The 22,877-nt window shown below is 36.8% G+C and overlaps 1 protein-coding gene across 1 annotated transcript in view; it reads left to right on the forward strand.

Annotated features, from left to right (window-relative positions):
• LOC126811981 (laminin subunit gamma-1) overlaps nt 1–22,301 on the forward strand; it is a 45,583-nt gene extending 23,282 nt beyond the window's left edge. The window contains exons 2-9 of the mRNA XM_050538080.1: nt 5,746–6,044; nt 13,288–13,418; nt 14,670–14,848; nt 17,609–17,797; nt 18,254–18,371; nt 19,512–19,619; nt 20,792–20,956; nt 22,286–22,301. Coding sequence (XP_050394037.1) covers nt 5,746–6,044; nt 13,288–13,418; nt 14,670–14,848; nt 17,609–17,797; nt 18,254–18,371; nt 19,512–19,619; nt 20,792–20,956; nt 22,286–22,301 — 1,205 coding nt within the window. The remainder of the gene's footprint in view (nt 1–5,745; nt 6,045–13,287; nt 13,419–14,669; nt 14,849–17,608; nt 17,798–18,253; nt 18,372–19,511; nt 19,620–20,791; nt 20,957–22,285) is intronic.
• Nucleotides 22,302–22,877: the final 576 nt, after the last annotated feature.

Genomic DNA, 22,877 nt, shown 5'->3' on the forward strand with positions numbered 1-22,877 from the left:
GAAAATCAAATTCTTAATTTTTAAATGACGAAATGATTTTAATTTAAAAAAAAAAATTAAACATATGACCAAATAAAATCAACGAACAGTTTTACCAGGGCGAAAATACCCCCACCCGCCTGTTCTATAATTTTGAATGGAAAAAAAAACCCAATTATCAATAAATGGCCAAATAAAATGGCCAATCTTTTTTAACAGGGGTAAAGAATGCCAAGTTTGTAGTCTTTTTAAGTTTTGGAATTCTCCCCCAGTCCCCCCCCAATTATAAAATTTTAAATGAATTAAATCTTTTAAAAAAAATATATGGCCAAAGAAAATGGACGCTCAGTTTTACCAGGGGGTAAATAACTCTACCTTTGTAGTATTTACGAGTGTTGGATCTGTTTTACCTGGAGAAAAGAACTCCCACCTTTTAATCACTGGAGGAGACAGAAAGATATTAACTTGTCTCGAACATCAGTTTACCTGAGGATAAAATACAGGTAATAATCTTGTTAGATTAGTCAGGTGACATATAAACTTTCTTTTACTGACAGTCAACGTGTAAACAAGAGATAAATAAAAACAGAGATTTAACGTGACATATTTATTACTTACATAGAAATTTTATTTTATTTTTTACATCATTCTCGAACATCTTTGTGTTTGAGATGTGCAGGATGCTCATACTGGGGATCTCAATTTAATGACTGCAGGTGTATGTTGTCAACCCCCCCACCCCACCCCAGTAAATACCTTTTACCTGGTCGGACCCATATAATCTCGTTATCACAGTAAATAAATTTTACCTGATCGGGCCTATCAGTAGAAACTTGTCTATATTCAAATTTATTTTATACGTAGTTTTTATGATCAGTTTATTTCTATAATCAAATAGGTTACACCTTTATTATAATTAGTTTGATATTTATTCAAATATTGGTTTTATAAATTATATTCACTATTTTATACTATGTATACTTCTTGAAGATATATTAAACACGTTATACACACAACCCAAACTAAATAATTTATTCATGAATATATTTCTATATTCAAATTTGCTACCTTATAATAATTAGTTGATGCATATATCTATTCAAATTTTTGATCATTGGTAAAAAATGATGATAGATTTGAACGTCATACAACTAGCTATAGGAGATATATTAAACACATTCACACCACCCAAACTAAATAACATAAATAACCTATTCATTGATGTATTGCTGTATTCTAGACTTCTTACTACATATTTGTATATACATTGAAACCGCACCTTTGCTGGCCTTTATTGCCAATTGTCTTGCATTTTCACTGAAGTGATCAAACATTAGCATTGCTGGTTATGCTAGATTCCCACTGCTCTACGATGCGTTACGATAGGATTGTTCCTATTGAGTCCACGATCTGGTTCGTGCAGATACATTCGGATACGTTTCGATACAATTAACGAGATTATAACAACTGACCTCAATATATGATAAGGCCTGATAGGATAACCACAGATTACTCCACGATTAAAACCACAATTTCAATTGTAGCAGGAATCGTGATTGTGGGAATCTAGCAAAGTATATGATGTATATTTAAAATTTCTACATTAATCTTAAAGAACTACTATCATGAGGAGTAATTAATTAATTGATGCCCACAAACTATTCCAACTTCTTTAAACTAGTTGCCTCTTTGTGGATCAAAAGCATTTTGATGTTAATAGTTCCTCTTTAGCATGAATTCTGGTCCAGAATATCCTGCTTTTGTTCCACAGATGTGGTATGTATTGTATGTAATTTTATAGAGGGCTATAAGTAAAATATATCTACCATGATATACGAGCAATATACAACACCCTTTCTTTATTTACTACTACTTGAACATGACATATAAATACCCAGAAACAATATATCATACTGTGTAATTAGGTCAGAGGTCATAACATATTGTGGTCAGTTGTGACCTATTTAAGATTGTAAGGAAAGTAAAAGAACACCACATGGGTCTGTGAAGTGTTTGAGGGCAGATATCAGTTTCTAACTACATGTATAATTTTTATATTTGTCATATTTCACACAGTAGAAAATATTATCAATGAAGTTATACTACATTAAATTCTTTGTAAATATTTTGCATAATATCTCTCTTCTTGATAATATAGTATGGCCTACTCTTGTATCAAATTCGGGTGGTTGGATGGCTGAATGGTTAGCGTGCGCGCGCTGTATCATAAAGTCTGTCATTGAGTCGACTGGCGTAGTTTCGAATCCCCAGTTGTACGTGACGAGGAGTAGGGTCGCCTGTCCAACCTCGTGGGTTTTCTCCGGGTCCTCTGGATTCCTCCCACTGCTAAAGACCCCTATGCGCAAGCGAATTATTGAAATAAAATAAAACCATATGTTAGTCCCGAAATGACCTAGTTTGTGTCAAGTGGACGTTAAACCCCATTTCTCTCTCTCTCTTATATCAAATTCCAGCTATCCAGGGTTTTTTCATATCATATGCACATCAGTTTTTCATCCCAGCCAAACAACCAGACACACACGATTTCTTGTGAAGCCCTCTGTCTAGCACCACTGAAAAAGGGAAGTCACATTGGCGTGCACATAAAAAAAAAAAATTAGTGTGCACGTAAAAGATCCATTGACATGCACGTTAAAGAACCTTGGCATGCACGTAAAAACACCATTGGTGTGCACGTAAAAGATCCATTGGCAATTTGAATTAGAAATATTATCACACTGTTTGGCAAATGCCCATCTTCATTACATTAGCCTAGTCCCTACAGTAAAGCAGGAGAGGGAGAGAGGAATGGGTTTTAAGTCCACTGGACAGAAAATTAGGACATTAAACCCCTTTTCATTTCATTTCAATATATCAGCAATAAAGTAAATAATGTGTTTAGACTATTAGAAATGACATGGGTGTGTGTATATATATAGAACATGTTAATATCCAGTTTGTCGTCTGTTTTTATAAAACATTAAGAAACCCAACAGGGATTCTTATACAGCATTGTTAACGAGATTCATTTAAAATTCAAATTTATACCACGTCTTGAGAAAACACGTCTGTCTACTGTAAAACGATCAGCTAGATGAATTTCAAATGTAAATTTTAGTGGGAGGTTAATAGGCATTTGACTTTTAACCGACCAAGCAGAAAAGTAGAGATTTTTAGGTTTATTGTTGTACTTCATGGAGGTTTGTTAGAAGTATTAAAAGTGTGTTATTATTATGCTGGGGATATACCACTAGACTCATCAATGTAGATTAACACCATATTTATTAAGTAAGATTTAATTAAGATCCAACTGTGAGATTTGGAAATAAGAGATGCACTACTTAATACGTGGAACTCAAACCTGTATCTAGTCATGTAGGTCAGAGGGTTTGGCAAGAGACAATGTATATTCGTCCGGATGGAACAATAAACTGAGGTCCCATGTACACATTCATTGGTGTGCACATAAAAGATCCCTTGCCAGTCGGAATCTGATTTAAGAGTAGGCCGCAGCGCTGCTGTCTGAGCAAAATTTCCGTCATGGCTTATGCACATCTTTATAAGCCCAATCAAAGCAGTACAAAAGGACATTATTTTATTTCATATTTCATTTCTCTCTCTCTACCTGTAGGTCCATCCCTGAAAGTAACATGTATATTATTATATACTATAAAGAAGAGGTATATATAAGTACACGTTTTAATGTTACATTCTGTTTCACCCTAGTCAGCGTTTTAAAGTTTGTAACAAGTATAGTCTATATGTCTATTAAGTTTGTTTTTATCTTCAAAGTTGATCTCTTTAATCCTCTATAAGCTAGTGTAACATTTACATTACCGACTGTTAACACATACAATACAGCAAACTCTCGCACTTTAAGGCATGACTAGGACAACTGTCTAGTCATTAGGATGGGCCCAAAAAAAACGAGGTTCCATGTACATGTTGGTGTGTGCATAAAAGATCCCTTGGCAGTTTGAATTCAATATAAAAGTAGGCTGTAGTGTCACTGCCAAGTAGACTGTATGGGGTATGCCTGTCATCATTACCCAGTCGGAGCAGAACATAAGACATTAAACCCTATTTCATTTCATTTCATTTCACATTAAACTGTTGTTAATCATTTATAAATTATACAGAATGATAGAAATAATAATAATAAAACACAATTCATATGGAAAACAATCACTGAGTTTATTTGACACTATGTTTCAACAAGTTTCACTTGTCGTTCTCAAGTAAGTAATGGCAGTATAATACTACAATAGCAAGAAATCAAATTATATACAACAAGGTAACAAAACAATAACTAATATGAAACCTTCCTGCATCGCATCAGATGTCAATCTGGAGACGAGGTAGTTAAATGTATTAGTGTAATTAGTAAGATTGATAGTAGATACTTACAAGTTAGAAATAAGGTGACTTTTCTGTTGTGAGGCTGGATGGTTTCATATTAGTTATTGTTTTTGTTACCTTGTATATAATTTGATTTCTTGCTATTATTATACTGCCATTACTTACTTGAGAACGACAAGAGGAACTTGTTGAAACGTAGTGTGAAATAAACCCAGTGATTGTTTTCCATATAAATTGTGTTTTATTATTATATCTTCAATTACTAAATGCCGTATAAGGATTTCAATGATAGAAATGGGGTTGGGTGGCTGAATGGTTGAAGGCATGTGCTTTAAGTCAAATGGTCTCAATTCCTGGGTTGGTCATGACAAGGAGTCGAGGAGTAGGGTTTTATCTGCGTCTTCCAGTTTCCTCCTATAGCTAAAGACCTTTATGTCGATCCCGAAATGACCTAATTGTGTCGAGTAAATGTCAAACCCCATTGCTCACTCTCTTTGTGTGAATTCACCCCATAATAATGTTTTTAAAAGTATTCCTTTGGTTGTCAGCCCTCCTGGACTGCTCCCATAACACTTATTGACATTTTCACACATACTTATTACTTCACCAAATTTTTGTCATAGATAATTATAGCCACTTATCATCCATTGAAAGATTGATGGATGGTCTTTTATAAACTACAATATTGTGAAAGTTGAATCTCTAAAAGAAAATAAAATAAAATGAAATGGGATTTAACGTCTTACTGTTTTGCTCCATCTGGGCTAATGAAGGCAGGCAATCCTAAACTCAACTATCTAGACCATCGAATGTCCGAGAGTTGGATGGATTTGAACACCCGCAAGATTTAAAATTAACAATAAAATGGATAATCAAGGCTGAGTCTTGGTTGACAAGTACTGTTGTTATGATAGCAAATGATCTACGCTACATCTTCAAACAGTCATAACTTCACCCAGAATAAGCAATTTTTATGAAATTTTCAATATATTCATTTTTCATTTTGAACTAGAACTACTGTGAGCTCTTTATCTAAATCTTACACAATGCATCTTTATTAAATTTAGTGGGGGTAGATGGCCGAATGGTTAACACGTGCACGCTGTATCATAAGGCCTGTCATTGAGTAAACTGGTGTTTCGAATCCCCGGTTGTACTTGACAAGGAGTAGGGTCGCTTGTCCAACCTCATGGGTTTTCTCCGGGTCCTCTGGTTTCCTCCCATTGCTAAAGACCCTCTACGTGCAAGCGAATTATTGAAATAAAATTAAACCATATGTTAGTCCAGAAATTACTTAGTTTGTGTCGAGTGGACGTTAAACCCCATTTCTCTCTCCCTCTCTCTTTAATAAATTTTTATATTTTTTCCCAAGCATATTCTTCATTAGATATTTTTTTCTCTTTTCAGGAAAAGCTTATTCTATAACCTATGTACGAATTAGATTCCATTCTCCGAGACCAGAGAGTTTTGCTATCTTCAAGCGAAATGGAAATGGACCCTGGATACCATATCAGTTTTACAGTGGTTCTTGTGAAAAAACATACAATTTACCTCGTCGTGGAGTTATAACACGTGAAAATGAGGCTGTTGCAATATGTAACGATGAATTTAGTGATATTTCTCCGCTTACGGGCGGTAGCGTTGCATTCAGTACGCTGGAAGGAAGACCCAGTTCCACTTCTTTTGAAGATAGTCCTGTGTTACAGGTAAGTTATCAATTTGATTTTCAATAATCATGGCTGTTAGGTAATGTCATGTCTAACAGATCACGTAAATATATCATCAAACCAGCATTTCTCGTTTATAAATTTACTGTCGGACATATTTAGACAGATTTATGTTTCTACATGTAAGTTGTCAGTTTCAAGAAGTAGAGTCAATAAGCTTTTATTTCCTTTAAAGTGAGAGAAAGGGGGCGGGGGGTAATGTCCACTGCAGCCTACTTTTATATTCAATTCCAACTGCCAAGTATTCTTTAAGATGCACGCCAATGCGTACACAGGGCCTCTTGGGTTTTTTTTTCGTCCCTTCCAAACATTTGTATAGAGCTGTCCTTGTCAGACCCTCCCTCCTGCACTCTGGCTTGGTTTAGTAGGGTCGTCCAGGGTTGCCTGTCCAACCTTGTGGGTTTTCTCCGGGGCCTCTCGTTTCTTCCCACTGCTAAAGACCCCTAGGCGCAAGCAAATTATTGAAAGAAAATTGAACCATATATTAGTCCCGAAATGATCTAGTTAGTGTCGAGTAGACTTTAACCCTCTCTCTCTCTCTCTCTCTCTCAACCTGATCTACAAAACTATCAACTATACAGTAACAATAACAATATTTATGATATCAATGATATCAATGAGAATTAGACATGATTTATAAAACTTGATGACCTGCCATGTGTCACAGTTTGTGTCTTCATGAACTGAATCCTGGTATATGTAAATCAACAGGTGTAACTATTTTTCATTAATTGTTGGGTAGTAATCATAAATATTATTGAAAATATGATATACTAACAAATTACATAACAAATTATCAAGACACATTAAAGGGAATAGGGGAGCATTGGGTGGCTGATTGGTTAACTGAATTCACATTAAATCACAAGGTTTGTCACTTGATTCTCAGCTTGTATGTGAATAGAGACATCTGTTCAACCTTGTGGGTTTACTCCGGGTCCTCTAGCTTCCTTCCACTGCTCAAGACCCTATGTTTAATTAAATTATTGAAATAAAATTGAACCATCATATGTTTGTGTCAAATGGAGATTAATCCCCTTCCCCTTCCCCCCCCACCCCCTTTGCCTTCTCTCCTACACAAACACACTACTACTACTACTACTTGTTAGTTGTGTTTTACGTCCGCTTCCACTGAGGTGATATCGCAGACAATTACATGTTATGTGTTCAAGGTGCATTAATTTACAATGTGGTTAGTGAGAAATATTAGGATGGTTAGGTTTTCATATATATGTACACAGGACAATAAACAACAGTAGGATAACATGTGCAAAGGACGAAACAGGTGTTAGTAGACATTTACAAGCATGCGATTTGACGCAACAGACATGGACAAAGACGGACATTTTCACAGACAAAGACATAATATGTACATATATATATATTTTGGGTCGTTTGGGTTGGTCTGGTCGTTCTGTCCGGTAGAATGGCAGGGCGGTGCAACTCTACCTTGGGGCTTTGTTGGTGAGTATGAGTCCTGGTCCATTCTTCCTTCCATTTGGGTATGTTGTCCGGTATGGTGGCGTTGTTACATCTTTATTTCTGTTATTCATTCCTTTTATTGTTGGTTCTCTGAAGGAAGAATCCAGCACCTGAAAAAGAAAGCTAGAGAAGAGAGAGTATTTGATCTTACTTTGATTTTATGGTTATTTCGTCTAGTAAGGCTTCGTGGGGGGGGGGGGGCGGGGAATAAAAAAAAAAAAAAAAAAAAAAACTGAATTGCAGATAAATAATAAGAATGATAAATTACTCATGAATTTAATGGTGATAATGAGAATAATAAATTACTTATGGATTATAATAATGATTGATTATACATTTTAAAAGATACTGGTTGATTCATGGAAGAGACTTAGGCAGTTGTCAATCTTCCATGGTTTACCTATGCATTGGTAGGGCTTATCTATCCCATAATAGTGTTGGGCACTTTCGTCTATCATGATTCGAATCATGTCCAGTAGATTTTGGTGTTCTCTGTCGTTCAGGTGGATCATATCTTTCTGTAGCATCTTTTCTGAGGCCGTTCTCCAGTTCTTTTTCTGGTAGGAGTAAGTTCCCCCGTAGTGCAACATGGGGTATGGGGCCAGTTTCCTCAGCATGTGCTGGTTTAACTTCTCTTGTATATGGATATACTCGAGAGGACCAGCGAAGTATCTGGGTTTAAGCCTTGGGTAGGAATTTATCCAGATGACAGGAATCATCCCGACTCTGCCCTGAATGGCTAGCATGACCTCGATGATATGGTCAGCGAGTATTCCGGGGTTGGTGTCGGGCTGAATGTCATTGCCCCCGATATAAACAAGTGCTATATCTGTGGCTTTGGATATTCGGCTCAGTCTACTTCTGCATGATGAAACCCTGGCCCCACTTACTCCGTAGTCCAGTATGTTGTGGCAATTGTGGATAGGTTGTTTTGTTTTCTTGGCGTACTTCTGGAGATGTCTGATGTAGGATGATCCAGTTAGTGCGACGTTCAGTTTACCGGCCATGATGAAGAATGATTAGACTATTTTGTTTGTGGTTTTATATCCTGTGCTTGACACTCTAGACCTGATTGACTAGTGTAAGCTGGGTCATGACTGTTGGTAAGATTGTCATGACAATCGGCTTGCTTTCGAGCTTCTTTGTTTGGTCCATGTTCGATCAATCGTCATTGATCTTTGGGGGAGTTTGTTTAATTAATCAGTGTGGTTTCATAGATTGGTTGATTGGTCTGTTGAATCTTGTTAATGAGGTAGGGAGGTTTACGCTTCCTTCTAGAGGACATTTTTGCGCTCCACCCTACTGTTGATTAGTTGTTTTTATTAGTTGATTTATTAATTTTATCGGAGTTATATTAGTTGTGTAGGGCGGATTACGCTTCCTTCTAGAGGACATTTTTGCGCTCCACCCTACTATTAATTAATTAGTTTTATTAGTTGGTAGATTAGTGGGTTTTATTATAAATGTAGGGAGGATTACGCTTCCTTCTAGAGGACATTTTTGCGCTCCACCCTACTCTTGATTAGTTGGTTTTATTAGTTGTGTAAGGCGGTTTACGCTTCCTTCTAGAGGACATTTTTGCGCTCCATCCTACAGTTAGTTAATTGGTTTAATTAGTTGATTTGTTAGTTATGTCGCAGTTATATTAGTTGTGTAGGGTGGTTTACGCTTCCTTCTAGAGGACATTTTTGCGCTCCACCCTACTCTTAATTGATTATATTCATTATTTTATATATCACAAACACACACAACTATCTGGTTTATGGCCTGACTCCGTTGTATTATAAACATATTTTGTGTTCAATGTTTATTTATGAAACTGTAAACAGTTCAACTGGTGTTTTGCTGTGTCCTGTAGGAAGTATATCCTGAGGTATATCTGGTGTTATTGTTTATTATATATACCATGTAGATATGATAATATACAAACAGTTATTTATGTGTTTGTATGTAAAACATATGTAACATAATATACATGATATACAAGGATAGGTTGTGACTTACATATAGAAGACAAATTCTGATTGAGCTCTCTCGGTATAGACCTGGGCCCTGTTTCTCAAAATCTTAACTAAAGATAAAATCCAAATTTTAGTAGATACTTCAATTTTGATTGGCTAAGCACTAAAATAAATCTAATGTTATCCAATCAAATTACAATGAACTAAAATTTGGATTTTATCTTAATTAAAATTTTGTGAAACAGGCCCCTTTCCAGAGAGTTAAAACTACCGGTATACACAAGCATACAGAGGTCATAAAGGACAAATTCTGGTGGGCCCCACATACAATTTGAAGTATAGCTTGTGACCAGACAAATTCTGGTGGAGGATAAATTCTATATAGAGAGTTAGTATAATTCTGGCAAAGGACACTCATTCTATGGACCTGTCCAGTGAGTTAACACATAATAATCCACAAGCATAGATTGGGACTAAAGGGAATGAATACTATTGGTTCCACTGACTATGTTTAACCTTAAAACACATCAAAACATATTTCTGGAAAGATAATTACAAAATGGAATTTTAAATTAGCATCAGCAAAATATTTAAATGCCTCTCATGTCGGTACGGGACAATTCGTCCCCATATGATTCGTCCCTGGATAATTCATCCTCTGCGAATTCGTCCCCTGGGACAATGCGTCTCTTATCCAACACCATTGATGTATCTTGAGATTAATGTATTTGTATTAAAGCAGCATGTTGGTAATAAAACAACATCCTATAGATCTGACCTGTGGTATTTACCACACATTATGTTGTATATAGATAATAATAAAAACATGTTGTATAGATAAAACATTATAGTTCAGCTGATTCTACAGGAAAACAACAGATTCTACACCATCAAATCAAATGGGTTTAGCGTTCTATTATTCTGCTCCGTCCGGGCTTATCAACATGGGCGTAATGACATGCTGTGTCGGACATATTTAATTCTAACTGTCAAGGGTTCTTTTATGTGCTTGCCATCCCATCCGAATGGCTAGACACTGTCCTTGATAGACTTTCTTCCTGCACCACTGACAAGGGCTACAAATACCAAATACATGTAAAATGGCTGTTAAACTAGAGTGACTTAAAACCACTGATTATCATGATGGTTTTTTTTTATCCCATCCGAAAGACTAAGACACTGACCTTGACAGACTCTCTGTCCTGCCCCACTGACAAGGGCTAAAAATACCAAATACATGTAAAATGACTGTTATATAAACTAGATTGACTTAAAACCACTGTTTATCATGTGTATTCAAAAGGTCTACATATATTTCTAATATGGGAAGATATGTTAAAAGATAGAATTTTAAATTAGTATTGGTGAAATATCCCACCAGTGAATCTAGTCTCGAAAGAGTACATTGTATGTAGAAATGAGAAACAATTACAATCCAATTGATTCTCTAGGAAAAAACAATCAACACAATCAGTACATTACCAAATAGATAACACATTCTTCACTTGATAAAGATGGGAGAACCCTAGTCGCTGAGATAAATCCTTCAAGTAACTTGTATTCCATATAATTGTTTCATCTATTAGATAAACACATGCATGTACATGTATAATAGTAGGAGAATGAATCCTTATCTGATACCAGTTGTCTACTTGTATTGTTAAAGTTACAAAAGTAGATGTCAGTTCTAAAATAAAGGGTCTTTATAGGGGAGGGGTTATGGTTTAATATTGTACACGATTGCTAAATGCCTCTCAAGGATTAGACTGAAGTATGGTTCATATTATGTTTATTGAAAACAGTATTGTTAAACATATATTATTCAAGACCTAAATCTGCCTATTGCAGGTCTTGCTTTATGTTATATGAACTATTAATTAGACATTTATTAACAAAACAAGACCATGATCTAATCAACTCTCGATGGCATCGGATACATGAGATTTTAACTAGATTAGAACGGTTCGCCATTTGAAAATTTAATTTAAAAATGGGAAAGGGAGGCTAAGACTTGAATTTACCAATGCCCTGGTTACCACTATGCACCCATCTTGTCAATACTAAAAACAGTGAAAATGTGGCTCAGAATGAAGTAATTTGAATGAAATTTTAATATTTTCATTTTTCATTATCTATTTTTGAGCTATTATATATATAGCAAGAATGGTCAGCTCCTTATCTAAATCTTACATAATGTATCTTTTTAAAAACGTCAGATTCCATTCGTCACACTAGTTTTGTTTAGGCTACCATAAACGACTCCACAATTTTCACAGTATAACAATTTTCAGACATTGTATCAGAAATATCTAACATTGTGTCCACATGGCATGAAAATAGAGAATGGGGGAGAAAGGAAGTGCAGGATTTGATGTTTATGTGTAGAATCTAGTTCGCACTTGTTTCTTTTATCTGGTTCTCCTTAAATCACAATCTTGTTGATTTTGACACTGAAACTGGAAATGTGTAATTTCCTTCCACTTTCCTGTTTAAAGAAACATGTCTTGTTTCCTGCTAAATACCTCAAACGATGGTCATCATTGTGGAATGTCTGAAAATACTTTTATGGAATTTTATAAGTTACATATTATACCTTTTCATGGAAACATAAGGTTTTAGTAATTGAGAAATGTTGATATTCTTAACATAGACTACTTGTACCTACTAACTTAAAGGGACTAATATTTACAGTTTGTTATAAAAATGTTTTGACACCTATTTACATGTAATATTTTCTACGTTTTTAATGTAATTTTTTCTGGTCGTTATAAATTTCAAATAATAATAGCTTCAGAGGACCTAAGGAATATATATTTATGAATTTTAGCCAGAAATCTTAATTCATTTTATTGCAAAATATATGTCAGTCCCGAAATTTATCTTGGTTTGTGTTGCTTGCTCATTAAACCCCATTTCTCTCTTATTCTTTATCTTGTGTCCTTTTTATATGCCCACATTTTCATGTGGACGTATTATGCCGTCGCCCCTGACCGTCCGTCCACAATTTGTTTGTGGACACTCTACAGGTCACAATTCCTATCCGATTTTGACGAAACTTGAAATATAGGTTTATCTCCAAAAGATCTCGGCTGCTTTCGATATTGGCATGTATCGGATCGAAACTTCATGGATTATGGCCCCTGTTTGTACGAAAAATCACGTTTTTAGCTTGTGGACCCTATAGAGGTCACAATTTTTATCCGATTTTGTTGAAACTTGAAATGTAAGTTTATAACCTAAAGATCTCGGTTCCTTTCGATATTCGCGCATAACGGACTGTAACTTCCTGAATTATGGCCCCTGATTGTACGAAAAATTGCGTTTTTAGCTTGTGGACCCATAGAGGTCATAATTTTTATCCGATTTAAAAAAAACGTATTATTATATCACCGTTACACCCTAAGGACGACTGAGTTCGAATTTCGTGAAAATCGGCCAAAAATTGACAGATAAAATGGCCGCCGTTCGTTCTCAAATAGCGTAAGAATATGGTATATCAAGGTTGTGGACCCTATAGAGGTCACAATTTTTATCCGATTTTGTTGAAACTTGAAATGTAAGTTTATAACACAAAGATCTTAGTTCCTTTCGATATTTGTGCATATCGAATTGTAATTTCCTGAATTATGGCCGTTGATTGTAGGAAAAATCACTTTCTATCCATCTCTCGAAAATGTGGGCGTATCCTGCCTGGCAGCCGCTGGTAAACACAGGAGGCCATTGTAACTTACTTAATTTAAAATTAACCATGTATGTTTAATTACATTAATTTTTTTCAGGACTGGGTAACGGCAACCGATATAAAGATAGTTCTAACACGTATGAATACGTTTGGTGATGAGGTGTTTGGTGATCCACAAGTTTTAAAATCGTATTTCTACGCCATATCAGATTTATCTATAGGAGCCAGGTAAATATAAAACAAAACGGCATGTAGTCCTCACAAAAATAATTTTATAATAATGTTTATTCTCTGTACAGTCTTATTGCCTACAATTTGGAAATTAAGCAAAAGAAGTGGCATGTTATAAAGTTTCTTCAGCTTTCACCTGACGGTAGCCTATGTTCACATTGGCATAAAAGAAGCCTTGACAGATGGAAATTGATAAAAATGTATATTCCCTGTACAGCCTTATTGCCTACAATTTGAAAATAAAGCAAAAGAAACCACATGTTGTAAAAGTTTCTTCAACTTTCACCTGAAGGTATATCCACATTGGTGTAAAAGAAGAGTCGATCAAAAGTCATTCATATTTCACCTATGAATAAGGGTCTAACTCACTGACTAGGACGTCCAGGGTTCAATCCCGGTGTAGTCCACTAACCAGGACGTCAAGTGGTTCGATCCCAGTGTAGTCCAAGAATGTTCCTCCGGATATTTCAAATTGGTTTCTCCCTTGTCAGTGATGCGGGATGGGGTTCTGGCAAGGAATGACATAAAAAAGTAATGTTTTGTGTACATTTTGGCGTGCATGTAAAAGAAAACTTGACGGTTGGAATTCAATAAATAGATGATGGAAAGACCGCTGGAAGTCGTCTTCATTAGTCTGGTTGGAGCAGAAGAAAAGTAGGACGTTAAACCAGATTTCATTTCATTTGCAAACATAACCACAATAAAAATTGTCATATAATTGTCTCTTAACGACCAAATTATTATATTTATGAGACATTAAACCCCAGATTTTTTACAGTCTGAGCCACCATGGCTCAGTGAATATGATGTTGTCTTGCTAACTTGGAAGTCCCGTGTTTGATCCCTTTACCTTGTTTGAGAAAGTTTATCAGGATTTTCTGACACTGGCAAGGACAGTGTCTAGTCGTGCGTATGGAATGAAAAACCAAGGTCCCTAGTACACATTGGAGTGCACGTAACGGAACCTTTGGCAGCTGTCCGGGCAAAATTTCCTCATAGCATACTGTATGGAGTATGCCCGTCGGAGCAGAACAGTAGGACAATAAACCCCATTTAATTTCTATTTACAGGCATGTCTAAATAATACACAATATTCCAAATGTCAATGTAACTCATGTATAATTAATATATTATATTTTCAGATGTCGGTGTAACGGTCAGGCTAACCAATGTTACACAATAATGACACAGGGTTTACAAGATGCCGATGTAATGGTCATGCATAATTAATTGATATATTTTTTTCAGATGTCAATGTAACGGTCATGCTAACCAATGTTACACAATAACAACTCAGGGTTTACAGGATCAACAGATCTGTCGATGTGAACATAATACAACAGGACCAAACTGTCAGGAATGTCTTCCATTCTTCAATGATAGACCGTGGTCCAGAGCTTATGAAACTGAAGCTAATGAGTGTAGACGTAAGTTCGAGTTATATTTTGTTTATGGTTTTGCGGTGTGCTGCGTCATATAATTAGTTTTCCATACAGTTAATGGTTAGCATGTGCGCGCTGTATCATGAGCTCTGTCATTGAGTCAACTGGTTTCGATTCCCCGGTTGTATGTGACAAGGAGTAATGTCGCCTGTCCAACCTCGTGTATTTTCTCCGGTTTCCTCCCACTGTTAATTATTGACCTGGTTATGAATCATGATACGAATCGTATCGTAGCACCTGAATCGCAAAACGTATCGTGAGTACAGTGGCAATACCTAGCACTAGGCCGAGTGGTGTAATATGTGCATTTTAGACCATATTGCCTGTCACTGAATCATATTCTAGTCCCAAATTTATCTCTCATAGAATTTAGCATATACATCTTGCGCTCAATCACCCCTTTCATTCTAGATATTAACTTTTCTTGCTTCATAATATATATAATATAAACAAATAATTTTATGGATAACATTCCCTAGGTTTATTAACTGCAACGTTTCATTGCTTGATAAAGGTGAGAGCACCCTAATTGAAACATTGCAGTTAATAAACCTAGTGAATTCCCCTTGTCAGTGATGCAGAACAGAGGGCCTGGCAAGGACAGCTGTCTAGTCATTGGGATGGTACGAAAAACCGAGGTCTCCTGTACACATTGGAGTGCACGTAAAAGATCCCTTGGCAGTTGGAATTCGATATAAGAGTAGGCCGTAGCGCCGATGCCCGGGCAAAATTCCCCTCATAGCACACTGTATGGGGTATGCCCGTCTTCATTATCCCAGTTTAGGAGCAGAACAGTAGGACGTTAAACCCCATTTCATTCATTTCATTTCAAACCTAGTGAATATGTTATCTATAAAGCTGTCTGTTATTATAGATAGTGCTTTCACTAATTGCCTTTTAAAGATAATATTTAGACATTCACTAGGTTTATTAACTGCAACGATCAATGAGGATACTCAGCATTGTTGATAAAGGTGAGAGTATCCTCATTGAAACGTTGTAGTTACTAAACCTAGTGAATGTTATTATATACCGCTTTCACTAAATGCCCTTTAAAGGTAATCTATAATATATATTTGAGGAATGGGATGATGATTATTATTTAATATTTCTCTTTATGCTACATTAAAGGATATATTTAAGGCAAGTATCAAGACTAAAATTAAGATATTTTATGAAGATTATTGGATATTGAGACTCACAACTCTTTTCCTGTTTCAAAAACAAAAGGTCCACCATTTTTATGATTGGAAAACCCTACCATTTTTTTCTTGACTTCTAATTCATTTATGCAACTTAAACCATAATTTTTCAATGCCATACTTGTACGTGACAGGGAGGAGGTTCGCCTGCCTTCAGCCGTAGGTTTTGTCCAGATCCTCTGGTCTCCACCTTTGCTAAAGCCAATTATTGAATCATGTTAGTCTCATTGTCTCTTTTATTCGACTGTCTCTTTGAGTTAATTTCAAACAGTTTTCTTATTTAAGAGCCTGGGAACCTATTTAAACAGTAATTGTATTGTTTGATGATTTATGTGGGAAATAAATATCAGTCGATTCATCTCCATAATGACTCACAATACATTCACATGTTACTTGTTTATACAGTAGCAGATGATATCCTACAAAGTCTCTTGAGTCTTAGAGTTTTCCTGGTCAACAAAACTAGGTTATCTTGGTTTCCTCTCTCTCTCTCTCTCTCTCTCTCTCTCTTGAGACCATAAACTGTCTTTCAACTTTACTAGGTCAGTGTGGACCAGGGTTAGGGTTCTGATCATTTTAATGGGCATGCACTTTAGATAATAAGGTCTGTCATTGAGTCAGGTAACATGGTTTTGATTCCAAGATTGCATGTGTGCGCTTTAGATCATAAGGTCTGAGTCAAATGGTGTGGTTTCGATCACACACTTGTACGTGACAAGCGGTAGGGTGGCCTGCCAAATCTCTGGAATGTTCTCCTGGTTCTTTGATTTCCTCTCACTACTAAAGATCAATACATGTAAGCGATTAATGAAATACAATTGAACCGTATGTTAGTCTGGAATCAATCTGATTACAACACAGTTCAAAATTTCGATTTTTACTTGTCTTTACTACACTTGGATCTGGAAGCGTTGTTATTAAACTCGTGTTCTGCTTGAAATGAGGGGTCAGCCAATCAAATGGTCTGTTGAATCGAGCATTTGAACTTTTTTGCGCGGAACTGTGGGTAGACATTAGCAGCAATAGAAATCAAAACAAAGCAAAAATAAATAAAAAATGCATGGAGGTCGCTAATTGGTTAATCGAATGACTGACGTAATCGGGTCAAATGTCGCTTGCTTGGTACCTATAACTTGTTAGATCTACATGTAGTGTAGGCCATCGAAAGTATAAAAAACGAAACGAAATATAGATCTATATTTTAATTAGATTGGTCTGGAATTGACCTAGTTTGTGTCGAGTGGACATTAAACCTCATTTCTTTCTGTTATTCTCTGGCCTGACAAGGGAAGCTGTCTAGTCTTTCGGATGGGACGGAAAACTGGGGTCCAGTGTACAGATTGGCATGCACGTGAAAGATTCCTTGGCAGTTTGGAATTTGATATAAGAGTAGGCCATAGTGCCGCTGCCCGGGCAAAATTTCCCTCATAGCCCAGTCGGAGCAAAAGAGTTGGACGTTAAACCGCATTTCATTATATTATTCTCCAATCATTTTAATGGATATTCCTTAGAAACAACCAAATATTATTTTTTATATTTTCAGCGTGTAACTGTAATGGATTATCCAATCAGTGTTATTTTGATCCTGAACTGTACAGAGCAACAGGTCATGGTGGCCATTGTGAGAATTGTCGCGATAATACCGATGGTGTTAACTGTGAGAATTGTCGTGTCAATCATTATCGAAGAGTACCAGAAAATAGATGTATAGATTGTCAGTGTAACGAAGTCGGTAAGTTTTAAGTTTTATTCTCGTTGTTGATGAATTTTGGGAAAACTCGACAACAAAACACAGTATTTCACATCTATTCAATCATAAGGTCTGTCCTTGTGACAAGTGGCATGGTTTCGATTCCCCGCTTGTACGTGACAAGGAGTAACCTCGGTTCCCCCCACTGCTGAAGACTCCTATGTGCAAGCAAATTATTGGAATAGAATTGAACCATATGTTTGTCCCGAAATGAATTAACTTGTGTCAAGTGGAATTGGTTGTCGCAGACAGGCTAATATGGAAATGTTAAACTAAAGTATTTCGGTATATCAGTATTTCCACACCTAGAGGTAATTTTGCACACGGTCAAGTTGGTCAAGCTGCTTACTGTTCACCAGAGCCTTGATCTGTCTGTGCCGGTCCTTAATATTAACCTGAAGTTTAAAACACAAGACAATAATTGATTGTATATTGTAGGATCTGAGAGTATGCAGTGTAATGGTAATGGTCAATGCCGATGTAAACCAGGTGTCGCAGGAGAGAAATGTGATCGCTGTGAAGCTAATTTCTACGAGTTTGGTCCTCTAGGATGCAGGTTAGCTTCAATTTCAATAAACTCGGATACCTCAGTTCCCTAAACTTTGGAACTCAGCTCCCCCCAGCTCCCTAAATAACCAGTTCCCTAAAAAAACTTGACTACCCCAGTTCCCTAAATAACCAGTTCCCTAAACTAGACTCCCCCAGTTCCCTAAACCTGGCTCTCCCAGTTCCTTACCTAAACTCAGTTTTCTAACTTCGACTACCCCAGTTTCCTAAATAAACTTGGCCCACTCAGTTCCGTAAATAAACTGGACCACCCCAGTTCTCTAAAAAATTATAGAAGAGGGGTTTTGTAGCTCATTTTATTTTCAAACCACCGGAACTACTGCTTCCAAGATCACCTCAAATCAAAGAAATAATCAACGAATGTTGTTGTTCTTAGGGCCTAACATTCCCTTTCACCAAGAGTCCTGTTACCTTCATTTGCGGCGCATTAGTTATATTCGACATCTCTTCACGATTGACGCCACCAAATCTCTAGTACAGTCACTAGTTCTGTCTAGAATAGACTATTGTAACAGTTTGTTGTCTGGGATTAATCAAAAAAGTCTCTACAAGCTACAGAAAATAAAGAATACAGCAACCCGAATCATATCATGAACCAAAACATCATCCTACATAACACCTATTCTAAAATCCTTACATTAGCTCCCAATTCCAGCTTGCATCAACTTTAAAGTCCTGTGCCTCACATACCAGGGTCTATGAAATCTTGCACCCAGCTATTTATCAGAACTACTAACACTATATCAACCAAATCGGTCATTGAGATCTTATAACAAGAACACTCTTCCGCAGTCAAAACTAAAACATTTTGATGTAGTTGCTCCTAAATTGTGGAATGATTTACCTCTAAAAATCCGAAATTGTGAAACTTCGACTATTTTCAAATCATAGCTAAAGACTCACTTATTTTAGGAATGCTATTAGACTTTCTGTTCACTGTGTATATAACTATTGTCTCATTGCACTTTGAGCATGCTTTTGGATGGATTTGGCACTTCACAAATGTACATTATTATTATTATATTATTATTAAGGTTGATATCGCAAAAACAATATTCAACCTGTTCCCCCAAAGATTGTTCTATTCTAGGGTCCTGTATAAAAACTATATTTAACTGTTTTATTCTAGAGCATGTTCCTGTTCTGCAGCTGGTAGTGTAGACGGAGTATTACGATGTGATCCTAGAAACGGGGCCTGTTCCTGTAAGGTCAACGTAGAAGGCCAGAACTGTGATACGTGAGTCATTTATAATTCATCTTTATATCTGTGTTATTAACAATCCTGTCACAGACTTCCTCAACTACAAGTTATCACATAATGTATATAAACAATCCTGTCACAGACTTCCTCAACTACAAGTTATCACATAATGTATATAAACAATTCTGGACATAAGGCACCTGTCACAGACTTTATCAAGTACAAATCATCACACAACGTTCTTTTATGTTGTATGATAACTTGTAGTTGAGGAAGTCTGTGACAGGATTATACGTTACGTGATAACTTGTAGTTGAGGAAGTCTGTGACAGGTGCCTTCTGTCCAGGCTTGTATATATACGTTGTGTAATAATTTGTACATGATAAAGTCTGTGGCAGGTACCTTATGTCCAGGCTTGGTTATAAAGGGACAGGGGCATATTGTCTCAGTGGGTAGGGCGCTGGCTCACTGACCTTGAGTGCTTGATTCAAACCTTCTCGGCCAATCAATTTTTTAGTAGTGCAGATTGGAATGGCTAGCAAGGAAACGGCTTATAGTTGCAAAACCGAGGTTCTATGCACAATTTGGAATATGTACCTAAAATAACTCTTAAAAGTTGGAATTCAAGAAATAGTAGGTTGAAACAGCTGTCCAGACCAAATTCCCTCATTGTGCACTACATGGTGTACGTCAATCTTCATTAACGCAGAATGCTAAGACGTTAAATAACCCCCATGTCCTTACGTTTATTGTAAGCGCTGTATCATAAGGCCTGTCATTGAGTCAGCTAGCGTGATTTCGAATCCCCGGTTGTACGTGACAAGGAGTAGGGTCGCCAGTCCAACCTCGTGGGTTTTCTCCAGTCCTCCGGTTTCCTAACACTGCTAAAGACCCCTACACGCAAGCGAATTATTGAAATAAAAGTAGACCATATGTCAGTCCCGAAATGACCTAGTTTGTTTCGAGTGGACGTTAAACCCCATTTCTCTCTCTTTCTCTTGAATTAATTTAGATTTCTATCTGCTTACATCAGTTTTGGGAGATTACACATATAAAATATGTTACATTGTTTGGTTCTAATCTTGGTAACTACTTTTAACTCGTCTAGCTCGTCTATAATGTAAATAATTTGACTTTTGGTATTAAAAGATTTAACATAATATGGAGGAAATCATTTAATGTATATATGTTTAAAAATATTTTCCAGATGTAAACCCGGTTATTTTGGATTAAGTGAAGATAATCCGTTTGGTTGTTTACAGTGTTTTTGTTATGGACAGGCGTCTGTTTGTGATGCTTCACCATCTTACTTTGCTCGTAGTATCTTAACAGACTTCGAAACAGGTGAGATCCTCATCAGTCATACACACAAGTCAGTTAAGTTCCTCCTCAGTCATTCACACAAGCCAGTTAAGTCAGTTAATTTCTTCCTCAGTCATACACACAAGTCAGTTAAGTTCCTCCACGGCCCTACACACAAGTCAATTATGTTCCTCCTCAGTCATACACACATTCTGGTTAAGTTCCTCCTCAGTACAACACACAAGCCAGTTAAGTTCCTCCTCAGTACAACACACAAGTCAGTTAAGTTCCTTCTCAGTTCTATACATGACCCGGGTGAATTCCTTGTCAGTTCTACACACAACTCTGGTGAATTCCTTCTCAGTTCTACACACAACCCTAGTGAATTCCTTCTCAGTTCTACACACAACCCTGGGGAATTTCTTCTCAGTTCTACACAAACCCTGGGGAATTCCTTCTCGGTTCTACACACAACCTAGGGAAATTCCTTCTTGGTCCTACAAACACCCCTTGAGAATTCCTTCTCGGTCCTACACGCAACCCTGACTGTTCTCTTATCACTTCCGTTAATTATTGTCATAGTCAATAAGTCTCCAGTGTTTAAACCCCATCCTTCTTTACTTTATTTGTTTTACTCAACTTTAAAATAATCGCAATGTTAACTTGTATTTTTAGGAAAACAAAGATGGACGGCCGTGAACAGAAGAAATCAACAAATTCCTATCATGTACAACGCCATTTTACAAAATGTTGGTGTATCTGCACCAGATACAGATTCTGTTTATTTCCTAGCTCCAGGTAGATTTTCGTTATTATTGTATTACGTTTTGTCAATATTTGGGGAAGCCAACTTACTCAGTGAGTATGGTACTGGCTAGCTAATGAGGAAATACCGGGTTCGATCCTGATGTTGACTAGGAAAATTCCTCATGAATTTCCTGTATGGTTTACCCTTGTCAGTGGTGCGGGACGAAGGGTCTTGTAAGGAACAGCATCTAGTTGTTCCGATGTCATTTTACCTTAAAAGAACCGGGGGAGAGGGGGGGGGGAGTGAATTGCCAAATGGTTAGCGCTTGTTCCTTGAAACATAAGGTCTTGTCATTGAGTCAACTGGCATTTCAATTTCCTGCTTGTATGTGACAAGGAGTAGGGTCACCTGTCCAACCTCATGGGGTTTCTCCGGGTCCTCCAGTTTCCTCGAACTGCTAAAGAACCCTAAGCGCAAGTGAATTATTGAAGTTAAGTTAAACCATATGTTAGTCCCAAAAATGACCCCTATAAAAAAAATTGTATTCTATTCTCAATTGCCAAATGCCACTTGAAAATCATGAAAAATGAGATATTGTCCCCCTTTAATGCCACTTTAAAGATATAAATTATTTTCTGTTTTATTTTTCAGCTCGTTACCTTGGTGACCAGCGCTTCAGTTACAATCAACATCTGTCTTTTAAACTGAAGATTGGAGAAGATTCAGCCAGAGCCTCGGTGGTAGATGTCATGTTGGAGGGTGCCGGGCAGACAGTTTCACTACCCATATTTGGTCAGGGTAACAAGGAACCAAATATCATGTACCAGGAATACAAATTCCGTTTGATGGAAGACCCCAAATATCAGTGGACACCCAAACTGAATTCGCAGGATTTTATTTCAATTTTAGCCAATTTAACCGCCATAAAGATCAGGGCTACATATAATGTTGAAGGTAGAGTTATCCAGAATTTCTGCTGATATTTTCTTATTTAGTCTGTGTGACAGTTGTGCACTATAGAATGATAATAATACAGGGGGGGGGGGGGGGGTTTGAGTGGCCGAATGGTTAAAATGTGCACATTGCATCATAAGATCTGTCATTGATTCCCTGCTTGTACTTTACAAGTAGGGTCGCCTGTTCAACCTCGTGGGTTTTCTCTGATGCCTCAGGTTTCCTCCTACTGCTAAAGAACCCTATGGGCAAGCGAATTATTGAAATAAAATTGAGCCATATGTTAGTC

This window comes from Patella vulgata, chromosome 1, assembly GCF_932274485.2.
Source record: "Patella vulgata chromosome 1, xgPatVulg1.2, whole genome shotgun sequence".
Lineage (NCBI taxonomy): Eukaryota > Metazoa > Mollusca > Gastropoda > Patellidae > Patella > Patella vulgata.